Source organism: Pelecanus crispus, chromosome 2 (assembly GCF_030463565.1).
Source record: "Pelecanus crispus isolate bPelCri1 chromosome 2, bPelCri1.pri, whole genome shotgun sequence".
Classification (NCBI taxonomy): Eukaryota; Metazoa; Chordata; class Aves; order Pelecaniformes; family Pelecanidae; genus Pelecanus; species Pelecanus crispus.
Window position 1 is genome coordinate 60,283,791 of NC_134644.1, and position 19,310 is coordinate 60,303,100.

General features: G+C 43.6%; 1 protein-coding gene across 1 annotated transcript in view; it reads right to left on the minus strand.

The window, feature by feature from the left end:
- Window positions 1–19,075, minus strand: part of LANCL2 (LanC like glutathione S-transferase 2) — a 29,147-nt gene extending 10,072 nt beyond the window's left edge. The window contains exons 1-5 of the mRNA XM_075705703.1: window positions 18,872–19,075; window positions 7,467–7,584; window positions 4,434–4,641; window positions 2,060–2,207; window positions 1,306–1,452 (exon numbers count right to left, since the gene is read on the minus strand). Of these exons, the coding sequence (XP_075561818.1) occupies window positions 1,306–1,452; window positions 2,060–2,207; window positions 4,434–4,641; window positions 7,467–7,584; window positions 18,872–19,075 (825 nt within the window). The remainder of the gene's footprint in view (window positions 1–1,305; window positions 1,453–2,059; window positions 2,208–4,433; window positions 4,642–7,466; window positions 7,585–18,871) is intronic.
- Window positions 19,076–19,310: the final 235 nt, after the last annotated feature.

The following is a 19,310-nucleotide window of genomic DNA, read 5'->3' on the forward strand; positions in this document are numbered from 1 at the left end:
CATGAGGGAGCAGGAAGGGTGTAGACCACCTTGTTGAACAAAGCAGGAAGTGAAGATAAGGGCACAGTAAATCAGAGTAGCCTGAGGCCCCAGTGGTCACTGCACAAAATGGCTGTAGTGATGTTAAGACATGCCACCAGGTAGCAGAGCAGTAGCAACTTCCACAGCAAAGTCAGATGCTTTAGCTTCAGCTACTTGTGGAAGTGGTGTGAGCTAATCTGAAACAGATGGGGAGAAGTCACAGCATCTTTTGCAAATGAGGAACAGCTGAGCAGTGGCAACACCAAATACCAGATCAGTCACTTCTGCAGTGAATATTCGTACGCAGCTTCACGCTGCGAGGATGTCTAATCCTTCCACTTGCCTGAAGGAATGTCATTCTGCATGAGCTGGTAAGAAAATTAACATTTACAAAGATGCACAGACTGGCAGCACCTTTAAAAAACAGAAACAGGTACAATACAAATTTTGCAGCTCTATGGCCATATTCTATAATGAATCTTAAGGCTCTTTTTCCAGACTGTACAAGAGAAATAAGGTATACAGGTCTGTTTTGAAAAACATCTAAATCCTATTGGAGAATCCAAGGGCAGGAGGGAATGGATTTAAGTGTGGGAAAGAGGAGGTATACAAAAGAGAAGAATCTCACTCAGGACAACATAAAGGTGAGACCAAGGGTCATAAATGCACTAAGGAACATCAGACATTTGGGGGAGAGAGAGGGGGCATACGGACGAGGAAGAACATCTAAAGAATAAAAGCATGCTGAAGACTAATGTGTGATTAAGGATAGTCTTCCAAAAGCTTCAAGACAGTGAGAAAAAAAAAAAAAAGTCACTGGAGAAGAGAGGAAGAGCACAGAGGACAAGAGGACAGGAGGTACCAGTGGTGCACTCATTTAAAAATGGCAAAAAAATTGAAGATTAAGAGTGAGGGATGGTGAGTAAGTGAATATTTAGCTGGTCTAACTGCAGGCACCATAAGAAGTAAGCATGAGGATGAGGGAAGGCACCTCACTGTCTCTGTTGAGGATAGGAAACGTCAGCTCCTGGAATGCCAGTGCTCTGAACCACAACTCAAGGTTTAATTCACTCTAATGTGAGGATACCCAAGTCACAGTTCTCTTCTGCTACTAGGGCCTGAGCTAGCATCTCTGCACAGGTCTGTGCTGCAGAATCTAACTCCAAATTGTGAGACCCTGACCCAGCACAACACTGCACATGCATGAAAGCTGAAGATAAGATCCTCTGATGCAAAACACGAAATCACTGGTGTTTCACCCCAGCCCACAGAAGATGCTCTTACCTGCATGAGCATGTAATAAATCCCAGCCACTCCATGGGCTGCTCCAACATACTGCTTCCTGTGCCACTGGTACAACAGAGGACAACGGTCTGTTTTCCGCTCCTCCTTCGAGAAGTTTTTCCCCGAATCAATAATAGCATCTATTACCTAAGAAAGAGAACATACCCCTTCTGTCTCACTTGCTTTGATTCAGAGGGTTTTGCTTTGTCATGACTACAACCACAGTAAAGAATAAGCCACAATAAACAGCAATAGGACAATGATATTAAATTCATTTGAAGTTGAGTGTTGAGGTAGAAATGGAATTTTTCTTAAATGATGGAATCACTTATATTTCTAAGAACAGAAATGTAATATATAAATATTTCCTTTTTCCAGGCCTGCCTTCTCTGGTTCTGGTATCTACAGAAGAGTCGTGCGTCTTCCCCACACTGAATTCTCCTTCTTTTCACTTAAACGCTTCCACACTTCTTTCTTAATGTTTTTTGTAACAATTTCTCATCCTCAAATGCTCCAGAACTAGTTACATATTAGATCCATGGCCGGCCATGGAAACGGATGTACCCACAGTGGCCTGTCTCAGTCCCAGCTGAGCAGCAGGGAAAGGGGGAAGAGATTGGAGGGAGATGGAGCTCCCGGTTCTAGGTCCCTCTCCTCTCCAGCCTCCCTCTCTTAATCCCTCGAGTTATGTGAAGGAGTGATTCCAGTTCAACCTCACTGACGCTGTGGCACTGGAGAGAGAAAAGTATCTTACCTCTTTGATAACAGACTGTGGGACAGTGTCTGGACCGATTTCGGTATTCAGGTACAGCAAGGCATATAGGTAACCTGCTCTGCCATAAAGCAACTCATCTGGAAGTTCAGCATCTGTGCTTACGACTGTCCTTTGGAGCTGCAACAACCTGCATCAGACAAGAAAGGTGGGGAGAGAGAGCATCTTCTCTAGAGACCATACTGGACTATGTATTGCACAAGCCATTAATCAAAGCCAAGGCCCCACCACTTCCCTTCAGTCATCCCCAGTTCTGCTGGCTGCCAGGTTTACACACAGAAGTTCTACGTGCCTGCCATCCGTGACAGACAGGCAACTCGGAGCCAGAGCCAGGAGAGTATTAGTGCAACTACCAGGTTTTTGTGCAGACAGAAACAGATGTATGGGTGCAGGGTGGGGGCTGGATGAGGCTGGAGAACTGCTCCAACAAATAGGGAGCACCAGCTGAAGACTCTGGGAATTTCGCCTAAGCAAGGACCCTTAACTGTAGATGTATAAGAGGAAAATAACAAAAACAAACAAACAAACCCAACACCACCATCCAGCACTCCCCCTCCCTAGACAACACGCTGTCTCAAATGTTTAGCAGCTCAATTTTGAAAAGGGCACTGCTATTATGCGTAAGTGTTTTGCTTGCCTTCAGCAATGGGAAAAAACCTTGGGCTGGCCACTGTAACTCTCATTTGCTACAAAGAGACTCCCTGCTATTACTCCAGCACTCTGTATTAGAATTGAGGTGGAGCAGAGATCTGTTTTCCTGCCCACTTCCTCCCTGTTTCTTCCTATCTTTTGTGATTAAATTGGCAATTAGATGAAACCAGGGAAATGTTCATATTTTACATTGGGGGAGGGGGCAAGACAATATGGTTTAAGACCAAATTCAATTCCCAGCTCCCCCCCCCAACAGCTATTACTTGGCAGAAATGCTAGCACTAACACCATGCTGGAGCAAAAAAACTGACCTCAATGGCTTGTTTATGCTGTCACTGCTTAATACTAGGGAAAAGCCATTCACAAAAGAGAGTTTTATGTGTTTTCTCTTATCATTCCTCTCTTGGAACTACTCTTTGGACTTGGAATTGAATTATTTTCTGTTAAAATGTCCACTGTTAAGTTTTATTATTCAAATCATGTAACTGGACAGCTACAAGGTAAAAAGTTAAAAGTGCAAGCATAGATTACATTTTGACATCTATAACATACCACTCAGCTGGTATCATGAATACATTTGTAAACAAAAAAGGAAGAAAAGGAACAAATAATCAAACTAATGTCCTTTTCAGTCCTCCTCCTAGAAATGGCTTTCCAAGCAGAGGCGAGACTAAAAGATTTATTGCTAATCTCATTTTGCTATACTCATGCTTCACACCTTACAGCAACACTGCTTTCCTAGCTGCATCCAAAATGATATGCCCAAGTTTACTGCCAGGTCTAAAAGCAAAAAAACCTATCACCCATTTCAAAACTGAAATATTCATTCAGGAACAACAGCAGAGATTAATCGTACTAGGATTCTAGATTAGAAAAGAGAGAAATTATATTTCCAAGTATAAACCAGAATGGAAATGAGGACGCAAGGCTAGTCCGCAAATTCTGGCAGCGTAAGGTATGCTGCTGGACGGCTAGCAGGCAGATTGCTGGTGCCGAATGCAAACCCCACAGGGCTCCGGTGCTTCCAGCCCTTGCCGGGACAGCAGTCAGCTTCATAGCAGCAAAAGGACAGTTAGTTCTCCGCAGAAGCTCTACATCTAAACGGAATTTCTCAAGACATTTGTTACATCTAGATTACTTTGAAAATGGGCTGGAATTTTTTCAGGCTACTCTTCATATGCTCTGACCTAATTAAAGCCCTTGCCCTTAACAGTTCAGTAAATACCTCCTCTTTGTTTTATTAAATCTTTGTTACATATCAATCCGATGCACAATGTTTCTGTCTGGATGGTTCTGGATCCCTGCAGTGTACATGTTTTGTAATGAATCCACAATTAAGACCCACGCTTTACAGAAAGCATCACACACCACACAAGCACTACATATTGCTGATGACAAGTGTGCGGCTTTTGTTAAATGTCACTTCAATGTGACAAAATCAAAACGTGCATGCACTACAGATATGTCCAGGACATCCTGTCCTTACAGTGATAGAGGACTCAAGATAACCCATTAAATATGACTCAAGTGTAAGCCAGCTTTAATAAAGATAAAGCCTACTTTGTATTCTTCTACTCAAAATGTATCAGGGGAGAAAGTGTCTCCATTTTTTAACCCTGTCCTCCAAAACTCCACTTACTAATGTTACTGAACCAATGCTCTCTGCAAATGAAGGGCATGGCTTTTTCCACCATCAACCACTTACTTGGCAACACATTCTTTAGATTCACTGTCATTTTTCAGCTTGTGATAAACTACTGCACCCACTGCCAGTGGCCCAGCATCACCACAGAGGAAAGTAACTCTCCTGCCATTCAGATTCCGAAGGATTCTCTTCACGTAATCAAGAGATCGCTGCAAATGGCTCTGCTTTTTTGTGACACGGTACAGTTGCAGATATAAGAGGGCAATACCTGGAACAATCACATGAAAAAGAGATAGTTTCACTTACTTTTCCTTCTAAGTATATTATATTCCCTTCTTTAGTACCTCTGAACCAGTAACTCAAATGCGAACAGGTATTTGGGCAATTAAAACATGTCAGTCAAGGGTCCTAGCTTATGCAATGGGAAGGCATCAGGCCATCTATTTTGATTACATTTCAATTTGGATTGTGACAAGAAATAAAATTAAAAAAATATCAGACTGTAGCCCAATGGTAGACTCGTAATTTGCAGAGAATGAAGAAAATTCATGACACAGGCACCAATGCTTGGTGAAGAAATCACTGAAGACTCAAAAACATGGGCTAACAAGCATGTGTATGACGAAGTACATTGACTGTACAATACTCATCTATTATATGTAAGAAGCGGCTTATTTTCCATTTGATTTGTAAAAGGATCTTTTGACGAGTTTTTGGATTCAACTTGCCAAGTTCTTTATAACCCTTAAATGTATTTCACAAGATTATGAGCTTCTACAAGTTAGGCTGGTTTGTAAAAGCCCACAAGCAAACAAGTCCTCAGACAATGACGTAGTATCAAGCTTCACTCCACTAAACTCATTACATGTTTTTCCATTAAAACAAAACCAAACCAAACCTTAAAAATTGCAACAATGTAGACTGAAGAAAGTGAAACAACTAAGTAGATGTTTATGGGCCAACTGCAAGCATACATGTGCAGAAGCAAAACATTTACTTCGAGACTGTACTGCATCTCAAACTCGTTTCTGAACAGGGAGAGCACTCTCCTGAGCCACAACTAAAGCTGAGTACACACAAGGCCCACAGCTCCACAGAGAGGCCACCTGAGGAGTACGTGAAGAATAGCACCACAAGAGTGCTGGTACATCCTCAGATGTTCTCTGGACTGGCTTTGAACAGGCCTTTCTAGATGAGTCAAAGAGGAGAGCTGCAGAGCTTGGTTAGCCCAATTCAGTGGCATGGGAACTTGTGGGCTATTTACTGGGATTTCTGTAACCCTTTTTGTGTTGCAACAAACGTGTAGATATCTGGGCTTGATCAAGGGATGATCAGAAAGTAGCCATGAGGCCCAGTTCATCCAATCCTTCCTTGTGCAACACCTTTGAAGTGGCTCCTCCAAGATGCCTGGCACATACAAAGAGTACCTGTATAAGAAGATGGACTCTAACACGAGTCCTGTGACTGTTATGTACCAACACTACATGCTCCAAGATTTTAAAGATATTTTACAAAGCTCAAGCCAATGCTCAGGACTGTGCACTGCCAATAACATTTGTCTAGACTTGGTACCTAACAAGCATGGCAGTTATTTTCAGCATTGCTTTATCTTCTGATTCGCAGCATTTTGCTAATGTGCAAGAAGCGAGTTTGGGAAGAAAGTACCTTCACTGAGTTTTTTAAAAGCCAGATCATTTAAGTATTTTTATTCAGGAGTCAATTCCACAGAAGCCTTGAAAGAAGTGTACAACTTGGAACAGATGTAGCAGTGATCTAGGAAAGCAGGATGGAAAAACCCGATTCTCATTAGACTGCATTACTTGTTCATCTATCTTCTTGTTTCAGCTAACGATGGCTGTGTTACTTTTAGCTTATGACTCATTTTCAGCATGCTCTGGTTTATCAGCCGTAACTTCAGTTGTCAGTCACAGTGTCAGGCAGGGAACATGGCTCCCCTGGAGCCGTTTTGTAATGTCAGCGGGAGAATGCCCACCACTCGAGATCTTCTGCACCCACTTAGCAGCCACTCACTTTCAGACCTTGAAAGGCATCTACCATTTAAGCGCGAGTTGTCTAAAACTTCCCCACCCATCCACCCACAGCACCATCTGTACCGAAACATTAAGAAGGAAGCAAAGAAATTTTACCCTTTTGCTGCCAGAATTAAGCCTGAGCATGGGCAAAGCCTGGAGAGTTTTTCCAAGCTGCTCCCCCTCACGACACAAAGATAAAAGAATAGATCTCCTCAGGGCACATTTTGAAATACGCTGTGCTAAAAGCATAAGTATGTCTGAAGTGTGAGCTAGACAGAGCAGGAATAGACTATGCCATTGTAATAGCAAAGTGGCACTTAAGAGGCCAAGACAGAAAAGCGTTTTAGCAGCCTGAAGAGCAGTGGCCGCATCGGGCTTTAAAACTGCAGGCTCTGCCTAAAGGATTAGAAGGGCTCATTCACATTTGGACAGCATCAGTGACGCAATGCTAAATGAACGACAGCAGCTAGCAATAACCAGCACTTGCACACGCCTGTTTATCTTCATGCACTTCACAATCTTGCAACCCCACTTCCATACTCCCCCTCATCACACGTTCATTTTACCATTTTTGTAGACAGAACAAGCAGAGCCAAATTATCCCTATTCAAGATTTTAAGGCTGCAAGCTCCTGGGCACAGAACACTCCCTTCTCAATGATTAGAAGATGCTGTTACCATCAGACAATGGCTAACTATCAGTCAGTTGAACAGAAAAAGGTGAAAATAACGCATTTTAAGAAAATATTAAAGAATATTAAAGAAACTAGAGGTAAGCCAAAAGAACAAGTAGCCTTAGAAAATCCGCTCCTTTTGCAAGAAAAAGATCTCCATATACAAAAGCCAATTACCTCTCTGTAACTAGATCCTTTGTCCACTGAAATCAATGCAAGTCATTCCAGAGAGTAGTGACCAAGGGTCCAGAGCTAAAAGAAACCAACTCACACAAATGCCTGTATCAGAGTATTTCTGCTGCTCCTGTGAGAATATCAGAACCTCCTCCTGTAAATAAACCCCATTACGCCATTTAACAAACACCATTCAAATTCTAGCTTTCTCACCAGTCCAGCCAGTATAGGCAGAGCAGTCATGTGGATCTGCCGTCTTCAGCCCTTCCTCCATTTGTTGCAGAAGGTCCTTGATTTTTGTCTGGATCCGTTTTGAGAACCAAGCACTGACCTGAAAACAGGACACAGGAGAAAAGGAGCGAGTCAGAAAAGGAAAAATCCAAGAATGCAAGCCAGCTGCTCCACTTTCTTGTTTGGAAAAAACAAACAAAAATAACTAGGGAATAAATACTACATGCAGCAATCAGCAGTGTCAAAGTGGTTCATCTTAAGCACGTCCCATGTAATGGATTCTGATTACATATTAGAATAAGTTACTGGTATCTACATTAAACAAAAATTATCTGGGGATGCTTTGAAGTCACATGAAGAGCAGCTATGGACACTGCAACAGTATGTAATTATATGCTGTCTCTTACCTCAGGCTCTTAATACAGTAAGCAAAGCTTCTCTGAGCTGAGTAAAAGGTGAATAGAAACAAACAGAAGACAACCGTCTGCTGCCACTCCATGGGCCAATACTCCATTCAGGGTCCTGGTACCAAGACCACATTATGGACAAACACAGCACAGTGAACCTATGAGCCTTGTGTAATAAGTTGTTGCTCTCATCACGAAGGTCCCTGCACGTCTTTTGTGGCACTATGGAGCAGGAAATAGTTAAAGGAAAATAAATGCTCGTATTTGAGACAACCAAGTCAAAGTCAAGCCATCATCTTCAATGATGTGCTCAATCCATCATCCATGATGTATTCATATTTCCTCCCTAAATCCAACACTTTTTTTGATGTCCCAGTTTGTGATCACCACATAGAAGGCAAGTCACTTAGAGCCATAAAATGCTCTTCCTCTCCCTTCTTGCTCTCTCCCCCCGCAAAAACAATATTAGGATTGACATGCTTTATCATAGGAAGAGGTTGTTAAATGCAGTGAACTATTGAAGAACAGCTACCTAGAAGAATGAGATAGATGCAAAGAAGATGAGTAAAAGCAGTTTGGCAGCTTCAGGTCATGCATGAACTTGAAGAAACTAACCTTAGATTTTATTCACTGCTTGCTTTTACTTTTGACCAAGAAACTTTGCATAGATGCTATATATGAAATATAACACAGGATACATTACTCTTCGCACCACTTCCCTCTCATTAAGCATACTGTATGGGAAGATACATTACTGATTACTCCCTTAAGCCTATGGAATGTGGAAATAGTCAATTCACTAGAATTTACTGCCCTATTAACTTCCACGGGAAAGAGTATTCAGGAAATCCCTTCACAAGACAAGTCTACATTTGAGTGTGAACATCAGAAACAACACTCAAAGATGTTGGGGGGGGGTGGGTGTTGTTATATGAACAGTATCACTTATTGATCAGCTTTTCCTATTAACACATTTATTAAAAGCTATTTCATATATTTAAATAGAGCCTAAGGTCTAGGTTTATTTATAGAACAATCTACTACGGAGCTAGAGAAGGAGAAACAAAAAAAACCTCTTCCCTTTCTGAGCTATAGGGAAAGCTTTACCATTACCAGGTAATTGCATCACTCTGACAAAATAGTGATGTACAAAAACTTTGTGACGCCCCAAAATATTTTGTGAATGTGCTTTTTCCATCATCTACAGAAAGCCCCAAGCATACATCACTTGTCACCTAAGTCTCAGTTGTCCAGGAACATCTAGAAGAGAAACTCTCTAGGAACATGGAAGCCAGCAGAGCTTCCCCACCTCCCACACCAAGAGTCGCAACGCAATGGTCATCAGAAAAAGGGCATTACACAATTTGGCTACCTGTCAGCTCACACTGAGAATAAGCTACTGTTTCCTGAATAGTGCTTGATCTCCCTCTATCACTTGCTTTCCCAACCTGCTCCCAGATAACAGCCAGAACAATTTCAGATTGGTGAAGCTTATTTCCATCTTAAACACATCTACATTTATGATGTTTCACTGGAGAAGGAGAAATTAAATCATTATGAAGGCAAGTTCTTGTTTGATTACAACACATCCCAAAAGGGGGTTCAGATAAATGATAGGTCCTGGATGCCAGCATGCACCTGATTACTCAAAATATACCATACTTTGTACTCTTGTTCAGAGTGGAACATCAAATAAAAATCAGTAAATTCAAACATCCATTCAATGGATTCAGAAATCAGAAAGGTAACGGGAATCACACAAGTCCTCTGACACACTCAGAAGTCTCCAGTGTCAATGGTTCAAATCCACTTTATGATGGTGGGATAGGAAAGAAAAAGGAAATTGTGCCACTATATCTCGTCACAATTTATCTACTAAGCTCCCTTAACCTTCTCCAGTAACTCTACAAGTAGCAACCAAACACAGTAAGCATCTGATGTCTACTCTTTGGCCTTAATACAGCATTAAGCAACTTTTTGGTAGGAAACTGTACCATGCACACACAACACAACACACACTCCCTCTCCTTTTAACTAGTTCAGTGAAGTCTCAACACAAAGCAAAACCTTTCCCAAGGGCAGAGTGTCTCTCCTTCAAAAGACAGCTATGCCAAGGCTAAGGCATATGGTGAAACAGCATGATGACATCCATGCGGATGCATCCAGGCATAGCGCTCAGTGTACCTGACAAGAGTGAACTAAGGTTTCAGACTCCCAGTTTGTTTACCTACAGCACATCACAAGCAGGCTGGTTATCTTTTTGTTCTGACAATACACCTGCTGTTACCAAATCAGGATATTTTTTAATCAAACACCAGATTAAATTTCTTAGAGGCAGGAAGGGAGGACTAGGACATCAGGACACCTGGGTTCTGCTTTGTAACCTTGGTCCCATACAAGTAATTTAGCTCAGGTTGGCATTTCCCCTCTCTCTAAAACGGGAATTGTAACTTACCTATCTTGATTCAGTGCTTGGAAAAGTGCAGATGAAAGGATTGTTTGGTTATGATTATAATCATTTATCAGCCCAAACAAAGCTAATCCCAAGCTTATGCCAGTGTGAATAGGTTATGAGTGGCAAGTTTTCCCAGCTACCTACGTACTCCTCCACCATTGCCTCTTTTTTTTTTTTTTTGGTTGCTCTGAAGCTTTAAAAACAGGGCACCATCACTGTTCATTTGATAAGATTCCACTATAAACTTTAACAGATGCTTACATGCACTATAATAAATTAATGACGTAAAGAAATGAATGTTGAAAGGTAGCTTTAGAAGATTTATAAACCTCCTTCAAGGAATCTTATGGCAGCATTACAGCTGAGCATAAAGCACGCTAATTCGTGTTGAGCACAGATTGATTTTCATGAGAAGCATATTCATTTCATGAGGATGATTCCAGCTGGCACTCAGCCTTTCCTGCAGGTGACTCTTGTTATTCCTGCAGGGAAAAACAAAAACCAGGAAGCCTGACCTCTGATATCTAGTATCACATTTACTCCTGGTTCACAACAGACCGTGTGGTAACAGGAGCTGAAGAGTATCTTTAACAAGTACAAACGTCTCTCTCCAGGAATTCAACTGCTGCATTACTCCTCTGCTGCTGCAGGAAGAACAAACACTATCATCCCAAACATTGCTCAAGTTTTAGACCAGCAAAACACAAAAAGTGAGAGCTTATTCCCCATAATCCCCAACAGAACCCTGCACCATATTGATCCTGGTAACAAGAAAGGCTCATTATCAGTGTGAAACAAAAGTAGTGCAGAAAAATACAAATGTGTTGGTTTTGCAAATTAATTGGTTTGTGACTTATTTGAACCATATCACTTTTTCCATTGCAGCGAGGCGATATGCAACGCTACATCCCAATCCAGAGCCTTTTAGAGCCAACAAAAACATAAGGGATGTAAGCATATATGTAACATCACTAACCTTTGGCACTAATGACATAGTGTCTAAATTATGCTGTTGTCAGCAATACCTGTTTCCCCTATGTGATTTCTTCCATCTGTAGGGTTCCTAAAAAGGAACTTAAATCATCTTCTTTTGTAAACCCAGCACTAAAACTACACAGACACGTTACAAAAAATACACCGTGATGCAAATAAAAACCTCCTAAAAGAAATGCACGTTTCACTTGCAGTTGATATTACAATAAAATACCAATTCTTGCTGAACTACCTCTCCATTACAGCCGTATCCAGCTTCACAGCTGGGGCTTCACAAAGGAGCACCAGGAGCTGATGAGGCAATAAGCAGCTGCTATGTTTGTGTTTTATGATGATGTCTGGTAGGTAAGAGAAGCCTGTATCTTGAAGTCTTGCAAGTTTTAAAATAAAGCATGCACATTTGGACCAGATACCACAGTGCTTACATAAGTCTGGCAATGCAACCGTGAGACTTCATGGCACTCCTTTTGTGGTTAAAAGTAATACTCTGGTTTTACTGACACAGGGTGAGTTATTTCATTTGCCTTTTCAAAGACACTTAGATATAGATGTTTTTCAAAGCATTTATTTGCATCTTGACATATCTATGCCAAGTAACTTGTGCAGACTCATGTCAGGACAGCAAGACAATGGAGACCTGAGCTCAGCTTCCTCAAGAGTTCCTAACATACCAGTCTTTCTTGCCACCACCAGCTCCCGAAACAACCATCTTACTGTCAACCCTGTTTTACCATTACACTATTTTACCCCATCACCTTTTGGGGGACTGAAGAAGGAAGTGATTGATTATGCAGAAGCAGCAAGGAGATGGGCTATGCACAGAGTGCTACCTACTGAACAAGCGAAATAACACTTGTATTTTATCTCAGTTCAAATCAGGTTAAGAAGGCAGATTTCAGAGAGAAGTGACTTTATTGCTGGTGATGTGTCGAACAGGAGACATAACATGGTGCTGGGCTTGCTTTAAGGCAAAGCACATTTCACGGAGAGAAAAAAAAAATACAGCTCAAGTTGGCACTGCAGCAAAGATTCATTCAAAAACCAAACTTGCACAGAATACACAAGGGACATGACAGACACTGTTAAGGGAGAACAGGGTGGGGGACGACTCACAGCTCTACTGAAATGAGAAATCCTGGCTGTCCCGAAATCATTGGGAACTTTGCCACTGACTGTAAGGGAGCCAGGTTTCACACCCACACGCTGGAGCATGGGTTTATTGAAGCAGGATGAGGTCTCAACGCTCACCTCCACTGAGCTCCTGCAGCAGCCAACCAGAAGGTGGTAGGATCCCATATGCAGAACCTAGCAAGGTCAGCTGGGAAGTGACCTGTCTTTTTGTTCAGAAAAACAAGTTTTACTTTATTTTTACCTAAATCAAAAGACTTACAGCTCCAAGAGCAGATTTTTTTTTCTTCTCTGAAAATACCAGATACTAAGAAACATCATCATCCAGCCTCTGAAACAGTTAAACACAGCTCTCTGCTACTACTCAGTTAGGTCCTTCCAGAAACAAATGCCAGTTCTGCAAAACCACATGCTTAATAAATGATTTGAAACACTGCTGCCTGTAGAACACATTGCTCTGTTTTTCAGTGATCTGGCACCTAGTGCTGTACATGTGATAGTGGGGGAAAAAAGAAAAAAAAAAAAAAGATAAGAGGGAAGGGGAGGGAAAGAGAAAGGAATCAATAGCTGTAGGCAAACTACTACACTGCTACAAATGCCAACTTAGGAATAGGTTTTAAATGCAGGCATCACCCTACCTCAGAGGGGATGAGGGTGTGAAAAACAGCATTAAAAGGCAATCCATTCAAGTTACAGAACGAATTGTTTAGAGCACAAAGAAACAGTGAGACTGTGCCTCTAATGGGTTTGTTCATAAAAGGAGGTATTTGTCTCATCAGTGATTAGGTTGCAAAAAAACCAAAGCCTAAAGATTTAGATCATCACAAAGCTTCAGATTATTGGTAACAAAAATAAACATGATTAACAGACACGGAGGAACATTATCCTATGTTTTGGAAAATGGAGGCTGATAAAGCAAAAGAACAATACTGAAAATCACTGGTCCTCCAGTATATTCCACATATTGAATTTGACAGCGTATCAGTGTTGTAAGTTAGACCCCGCATATAATTTATTTTCACCAGAAAATAAGTACCTGTTATTGCACTTGCCCATGCAACTAGCCAGAGTAACAACTCATTAACACATAGGTCTGCAAGATAAAACTAGAAACCAGCGAAGGGTGGATGGATGTGAGACAATTTAATCAGAACTTAGGTTTTGATTTTAAAAAGTATCTTCATTCAGAACTGGTTGACTAAAACCAAATAGGCTTAAACATGTGGTTAAAGTGTTGTCCTGAATAACACGAGAGGCTTTCAATATAAAAGCATCTCAGAAAAGCACCAAGCGACATTTGATGCTGATGTGCGCTGTAGGAAAGAGGCAGCAGTTCTTCTCAGGCTGTGTACACTAACTGCCATGAGTTAGTCATAGACAATGAAGTACCATAAACTGATTCTCAGACTCAATTTTGACCAAGATTCACAAAAAGCAAAACAAAGTTTCCTTCAAAGGAAACATGATTTGCCATACTCAGAACCCTCTATTAAAACAGCATGCACCTGAGATGGGGTGTGAGGAAACGGCCAAAAAAGTGGCAATCTCAAGAACCACAGCTACCCCACCACACATCTCCAGCAAAAAAGCGGAAAAGAATATTTACTAGACGTTCAATTTTGCCTCCAGTGCAATGAGTGCTATGATTCCCAGTAGTGTAAGTGGTTGCAGAATTAGTCCCAGGACAGAGAGAACTTGCTGCTCTCAGCGAGACAACTAAAGTGCCAACTGAGACAACCCAATAAATATAAAAAATACCATAGGGAGGGGAATAAAGAGTGAGGCAATGACAAAGAACTTTAGATATATTTTAGAAGAGGAGGAAGACTGAAAAGCCACATAAAGGAATTATCAGAACTAACAGGAGATGAGAAAGCACCAGGAAACTAAACACCACTAAATCACCCAAAAGATAATCTATGTAAATATTCTGTATCCCCATTAAGTGATAATCTTTGCCAATACGCATCATTAGCTTTAAAACAGGTTCCCTGTAAGAAGCCCCCTGCAAAGCCTAATTAAACACATTGCATACATTTGTCAGAACACACCACCTTTTATTCTTAAAACATTATGGCAAGTCAGAAAAAAACTTATGAAGAAACAATTGGCCTAAAAAAGAAGTTACTGTTTGGGCATCCTAGTGACCTATCATAAAGTTTGAATCCAGTTTCAGTGCTGTCAACGACTACACCCTTGTGATTCCACAACAAATCTAGACAATCTTAAATTGAGGGCTAGGATGTGATAAAGTCTTGACGCCAGGGGTGCTTTTCTTGCAAACACAAAATCCACATCAGGTTGCCTAGGCATGGGGTTGCTTCCACCTTCCCCTGGATTTGCTGGTAAGATCAGCCTGCCTTTGGTTCCCAAGTCACTGGTCTGCAGATGTGTGAAGGTGGCTCCCAAATCACACCTGACTATGCTATGGATCTGGCCACAGAGCTGTGGTGGCTCCGAGGACGGTGGGCAATCTGAGGTTGCTATTGGTGGGTCACCTACAGAGCCAGGTCCTTGAACAAGCCATTGCCACCCCTTACCCAGCAAGCTCTCCTCACCCTTCCCTTTCCCAGGAAATCCATTACAGCTTCGTAGCTCTCTATCACATGACGGTTTTGACAAACAGTTTCTGAGCCAGGACAACTGGCTGCCCCTGCTTTATGCAAACCTGTGCAGACCTCCCCATTCTCAGTCCCCCACCCACAGCTAATGGGCAACACAAAGCCAAGAAGTCTTGACATTAATTGCAGCTATAGGTTGCCTCTGCTCCAGTTCAGGTGGGAAAGCAAAGCACAATACTGCTCAGAGGAGTTCCTCTTTGGTTCCCAACCTGCACAGGCCCATAGCCTGATACTGCCACATTTCAGAATAGGTGAGTTTATAACTAGAGTTGCCTACCATGCAGGGGAAACTAGCAGAAGAACATCTACTTTTCAAATATTAATACTTTCCCCAACAAACAATTACAGTGAATTCAAAATGAAATTAAACTTAACAAACTGATTTTCCCATGAACTAGGGAATATACTTTGTTCTGAGTCTACAGCTGTCTATTAATTTCTCTGCCTGCCTGACCATTTACATTTCTGTTTTGAAAACTTTTGGACCACTTTGAGATAGCATCTATAGGTACTTTTTCAGGCTAAGGTACCACTATGGGATCCACATCAAAAGGAAAAGGGCTACAGCGTATGTATTTAATCGAAAGATTTGTCATTTTTAAACACTTACATTCAAAATTATGTTTCTTATTAATCTAGAATTAATGCTGGCTGATGAATTATTACCTTCAGCTTTCTCAGACAAGTTAGAGAAGCAATTCAAGCCCACGATACTTTCACGGTGAAGAAATCTAGTTAAGAAAAAGGGAGTTTCAACTGAATGAGCAGAGCCCACCTAGATAACTGCAGTGTTTACTGTGCCTATTTTTAAGAAGGCAAATCAGCAGCCCCAACCTTTGTTTTCTGTTCTCCCGCTCGCATACCTTCTAGCTTCCTGAACTGTACCTTATGCATACACACGCTTCCATATGCAGCACTTTGTCCCAATTGTCTCACATCTCAGACAATGACTTGAAGAGCTTCTTGTCCTTTTATCAGCTGGATGAATTTTAGATGGCAATCATGGCAGCTTATGAAATCAAATGGAGGGATTAATAATGCATTGCCTTCCATGACAACGGCAGAGCCCCACACACCTCTAGCTGTCATTACGTGAGTCACTCAATGCTCACCGCTCCACACAGCAGCAGATGGGAGGAAGAAATTATGCAGTGCACTGAGGGCTTCTGAAAGCTGCTCTCATTTTTAGGAAACTTGTGCTATTGTGTACAGTGGTTTACAGAACAGACATCCTAACATGTGGAAAGTCCTTTGTCTTCACCGCGGGTTTAGGCAGGCAAAGACATTTCTCTGATGGGATTGGAGCCTGCTAAATGCAAAAAAACCAACCCAAACCACAAAAAAACAACAACAAAAGCACCCCACTTATCAGGAAGTCTCATAAAAGGAGGATAGGACTAGGACTGACAATACGCAAATGCTGCAAAGGATATAAATCACATAAATACACCCATAGCTATGTTCTAGCCCAGAAATATGTAGGACAATTCCTCAGATTTTGCAGATGCAGAAACAAAAGAAAATGTACACTCGTATCTGCCTTCTCCTATCAAATGCACAGAGCTGAAAAAATTCAAAGACCACTGAAAGTTCCTGTAGTTGCATCACTTTAATAACATGGTACAGAAGACGATGTGTTCTTTCAGAGGAGCTTCGTACTTTTGAACATAACAAAACCCAGACACCACCCTTTATCAAACACACAGCTACACGGGTGCTCAAAGATAGTTTCCAAACAAAGCTGCACAAATAGCTGCCAACTGCCACACAGTAACAAGGAACATCATCCACCTTTTGATGCTAGGAAAAAACATTTGCACCCCCTGTAAAACAGCATACTCATCTACAGCAGAGCAGAACAGACATTCCTAATGTGAATTTAGGCCTACAAATTCATTGACTAACTCATTTCAGCTCTGCCACAGAACAACGTCTCTAAATTTGGATTAATTCAAGAATTAAATCTGAAGTAGAGCTGAACTATTCTGCAACACAGCTAGTATTCTCTAAAAAATTTTTCTAAGGAAGTTCACCTTCGTCGGATACCAGTTCTCACTTTGGAAAGCTGTAGTCAACCGAGATCAGCAGTAAATGAAGGCTTATTTTCTCTTTAGAAAAATGGACATGAAGTGTCGGATCTAAAGCAGGTACATAAGAAGGATGGCTGGCCTACAGAAGGCCTTAGAATGAAGTTCTTGGTATGTTTTTTACCAATTTAACAACAATACATAGCTACAGCTGTTCTGCCATCTCCACTCTGCCTTCATACTTCAACTCATCATACTTGGATGTTTTTTATATACTGAGCCAGATAGAAAAGAACAAAGAAATCACACTTCTCTTTCACAAAAAAATTAGTTTTACCAGCACTGAGTATACTACTTTGTAAAAACAAATCAGATTTCGCTTCCAAACCTACCTTTGCTTTTTAACCCTTTTCAAGTGCCAAGTTCTGCTTTTGACAGCTGCAATCAGCTGTAGCAGTAAGACACCAATCCCCCAAAGCATTCTCTTTTGTGTGCTCTGCTTAGCCACACACAACTTCATAAACCTCAGTTGCAACACTAGTGAAACTTTTCATTGCCTCACACTGATGGTGAGCTGATGCAGTCCTGCTCATTCTTACAATGCACAGGAAGAATGCTGCTCTCACCGCTGGGTATCACCTGGTCCCACCCTATCAGTAAATCAAGGTAATCCCTTATTGCCACAAGCAGGAAAATACGGAGCTGAGATTAAAGGCTCTCTTCTATTCACCCCAGTTTACAGTTGAGCGAGTTAGGAAAGTTATGTTCGCACCCAGCGCATTTGTGCTTTTAGCAACGTCACCATGCAGTGTTTTTCATCTGAAAGATGACGAAGCAGCACACTACTGAAAGATGAGGCTGCTCAGGGGCTAAAATGACAGAAAGTCCATATTCTGCTCTTCCTTCTGCAGCATAAGCCAGCCTGCACGGTAACAGACCAGAGCAGCTTCTGTGCTTAAATCCTAAAATGCACATAGCTCCCCAACCAGCTCTGTGTGGTGTCGAGAAGATAAGCAGAGCCGGAAGCACTGCGAGCCTCGCGTGACCAGTGCCACCAGGCAGACCCTCTGCTGGCCCCGACCGACTGCCAGGTGCCTGTCACGGTGCACCTGATTCTATAAACGCGTGTATGGCAGCGAACGCGTGCCTTGGAGAGAACGGTCCAGCATCACCTGAAGCCTGAGCGTTGCTGTCACCCGAGGAGAAACTCGTCTTTTCTAGATGCGCGCTGATCTCCTCCCTTCTCTGCGTGCTTTCTTTGGTCAAACTCGGGCAACTTACAAGTGGTGTGACGGAACCGCCGTGGTAACTGCAGCACAGGCAGCCCTACCTCCGGGCCCGGCGCCGCGCTCACTCGCATTCAGGGGGAAAACGAGCAGCTTACGGCAGTCACTTCCACCGACCCCAAGCCGTGCGGCCGGGCCGAGCCGAGCTGCCGCTCCCTCCCTCAGCAGCCCCCCAGGCCGCTGCCTCTGCCCCGCCGCCCGGGCGGGAACGGCCCGGCGGCCCGCCCCGAGCCCGGCCGGCGGGCAGAGCGCTCCGCAGCGGCGCCGACAGGCCGCGGGCCGCCCCGCCACGCCGCCGGAGGCCGCGGCCGGGCCCAGGGCCCCGCCGGAGGCCGCCCCGCCGCAGCGCCCACGGCCGCCCGCGCCGCGGGGCCGCCCCTGCGGGGAGGGAGCGCCCCGCGGGTGAGGCAGGGCCCGGGGGGCCGGGACGCGGGGCCTGCCTGCGCGCCCGCCCGCCGCCCGGGACTCACCTTCCCGTCGGCGCCGAAGGGGAGGGACTCCTCCTCCGGCGGGAGCGGCGCCTTGTCCCGCTGGGCGTCCGCCGTGCTGGGGGCGGCCGCAGCTCCGGCTCCGTGGGGCTGGTAGTCGGGGTAGGGGTTGGCGAAAGCCCGCTCCTCCATCTCCGCCTCGCCGCCCAGCTGCAGCTTCAGCCTCTTGGACATGCTCTCTCCCATCTCAGCCGGCCCCCGGCCCGCCTCCCCGCACGGCAAGCCGGCGGGGACACACTCCGCCCCGCAGAGCGGCGGATTTGCAGCAACGCGAGCGCCGCGGCCGGCAGCTGCCCCCGGCTACAGCCGCCGCCCGGCGGGCGCGGAGGCGAGGGGCCCGCGGCGACCCCGCGGCGCTAGGGCAGGGGCAGGGGCAGGGGCTGGGGCTGGGGCTGGGAGGGCGGCGAGGCGCGGCCCGCCG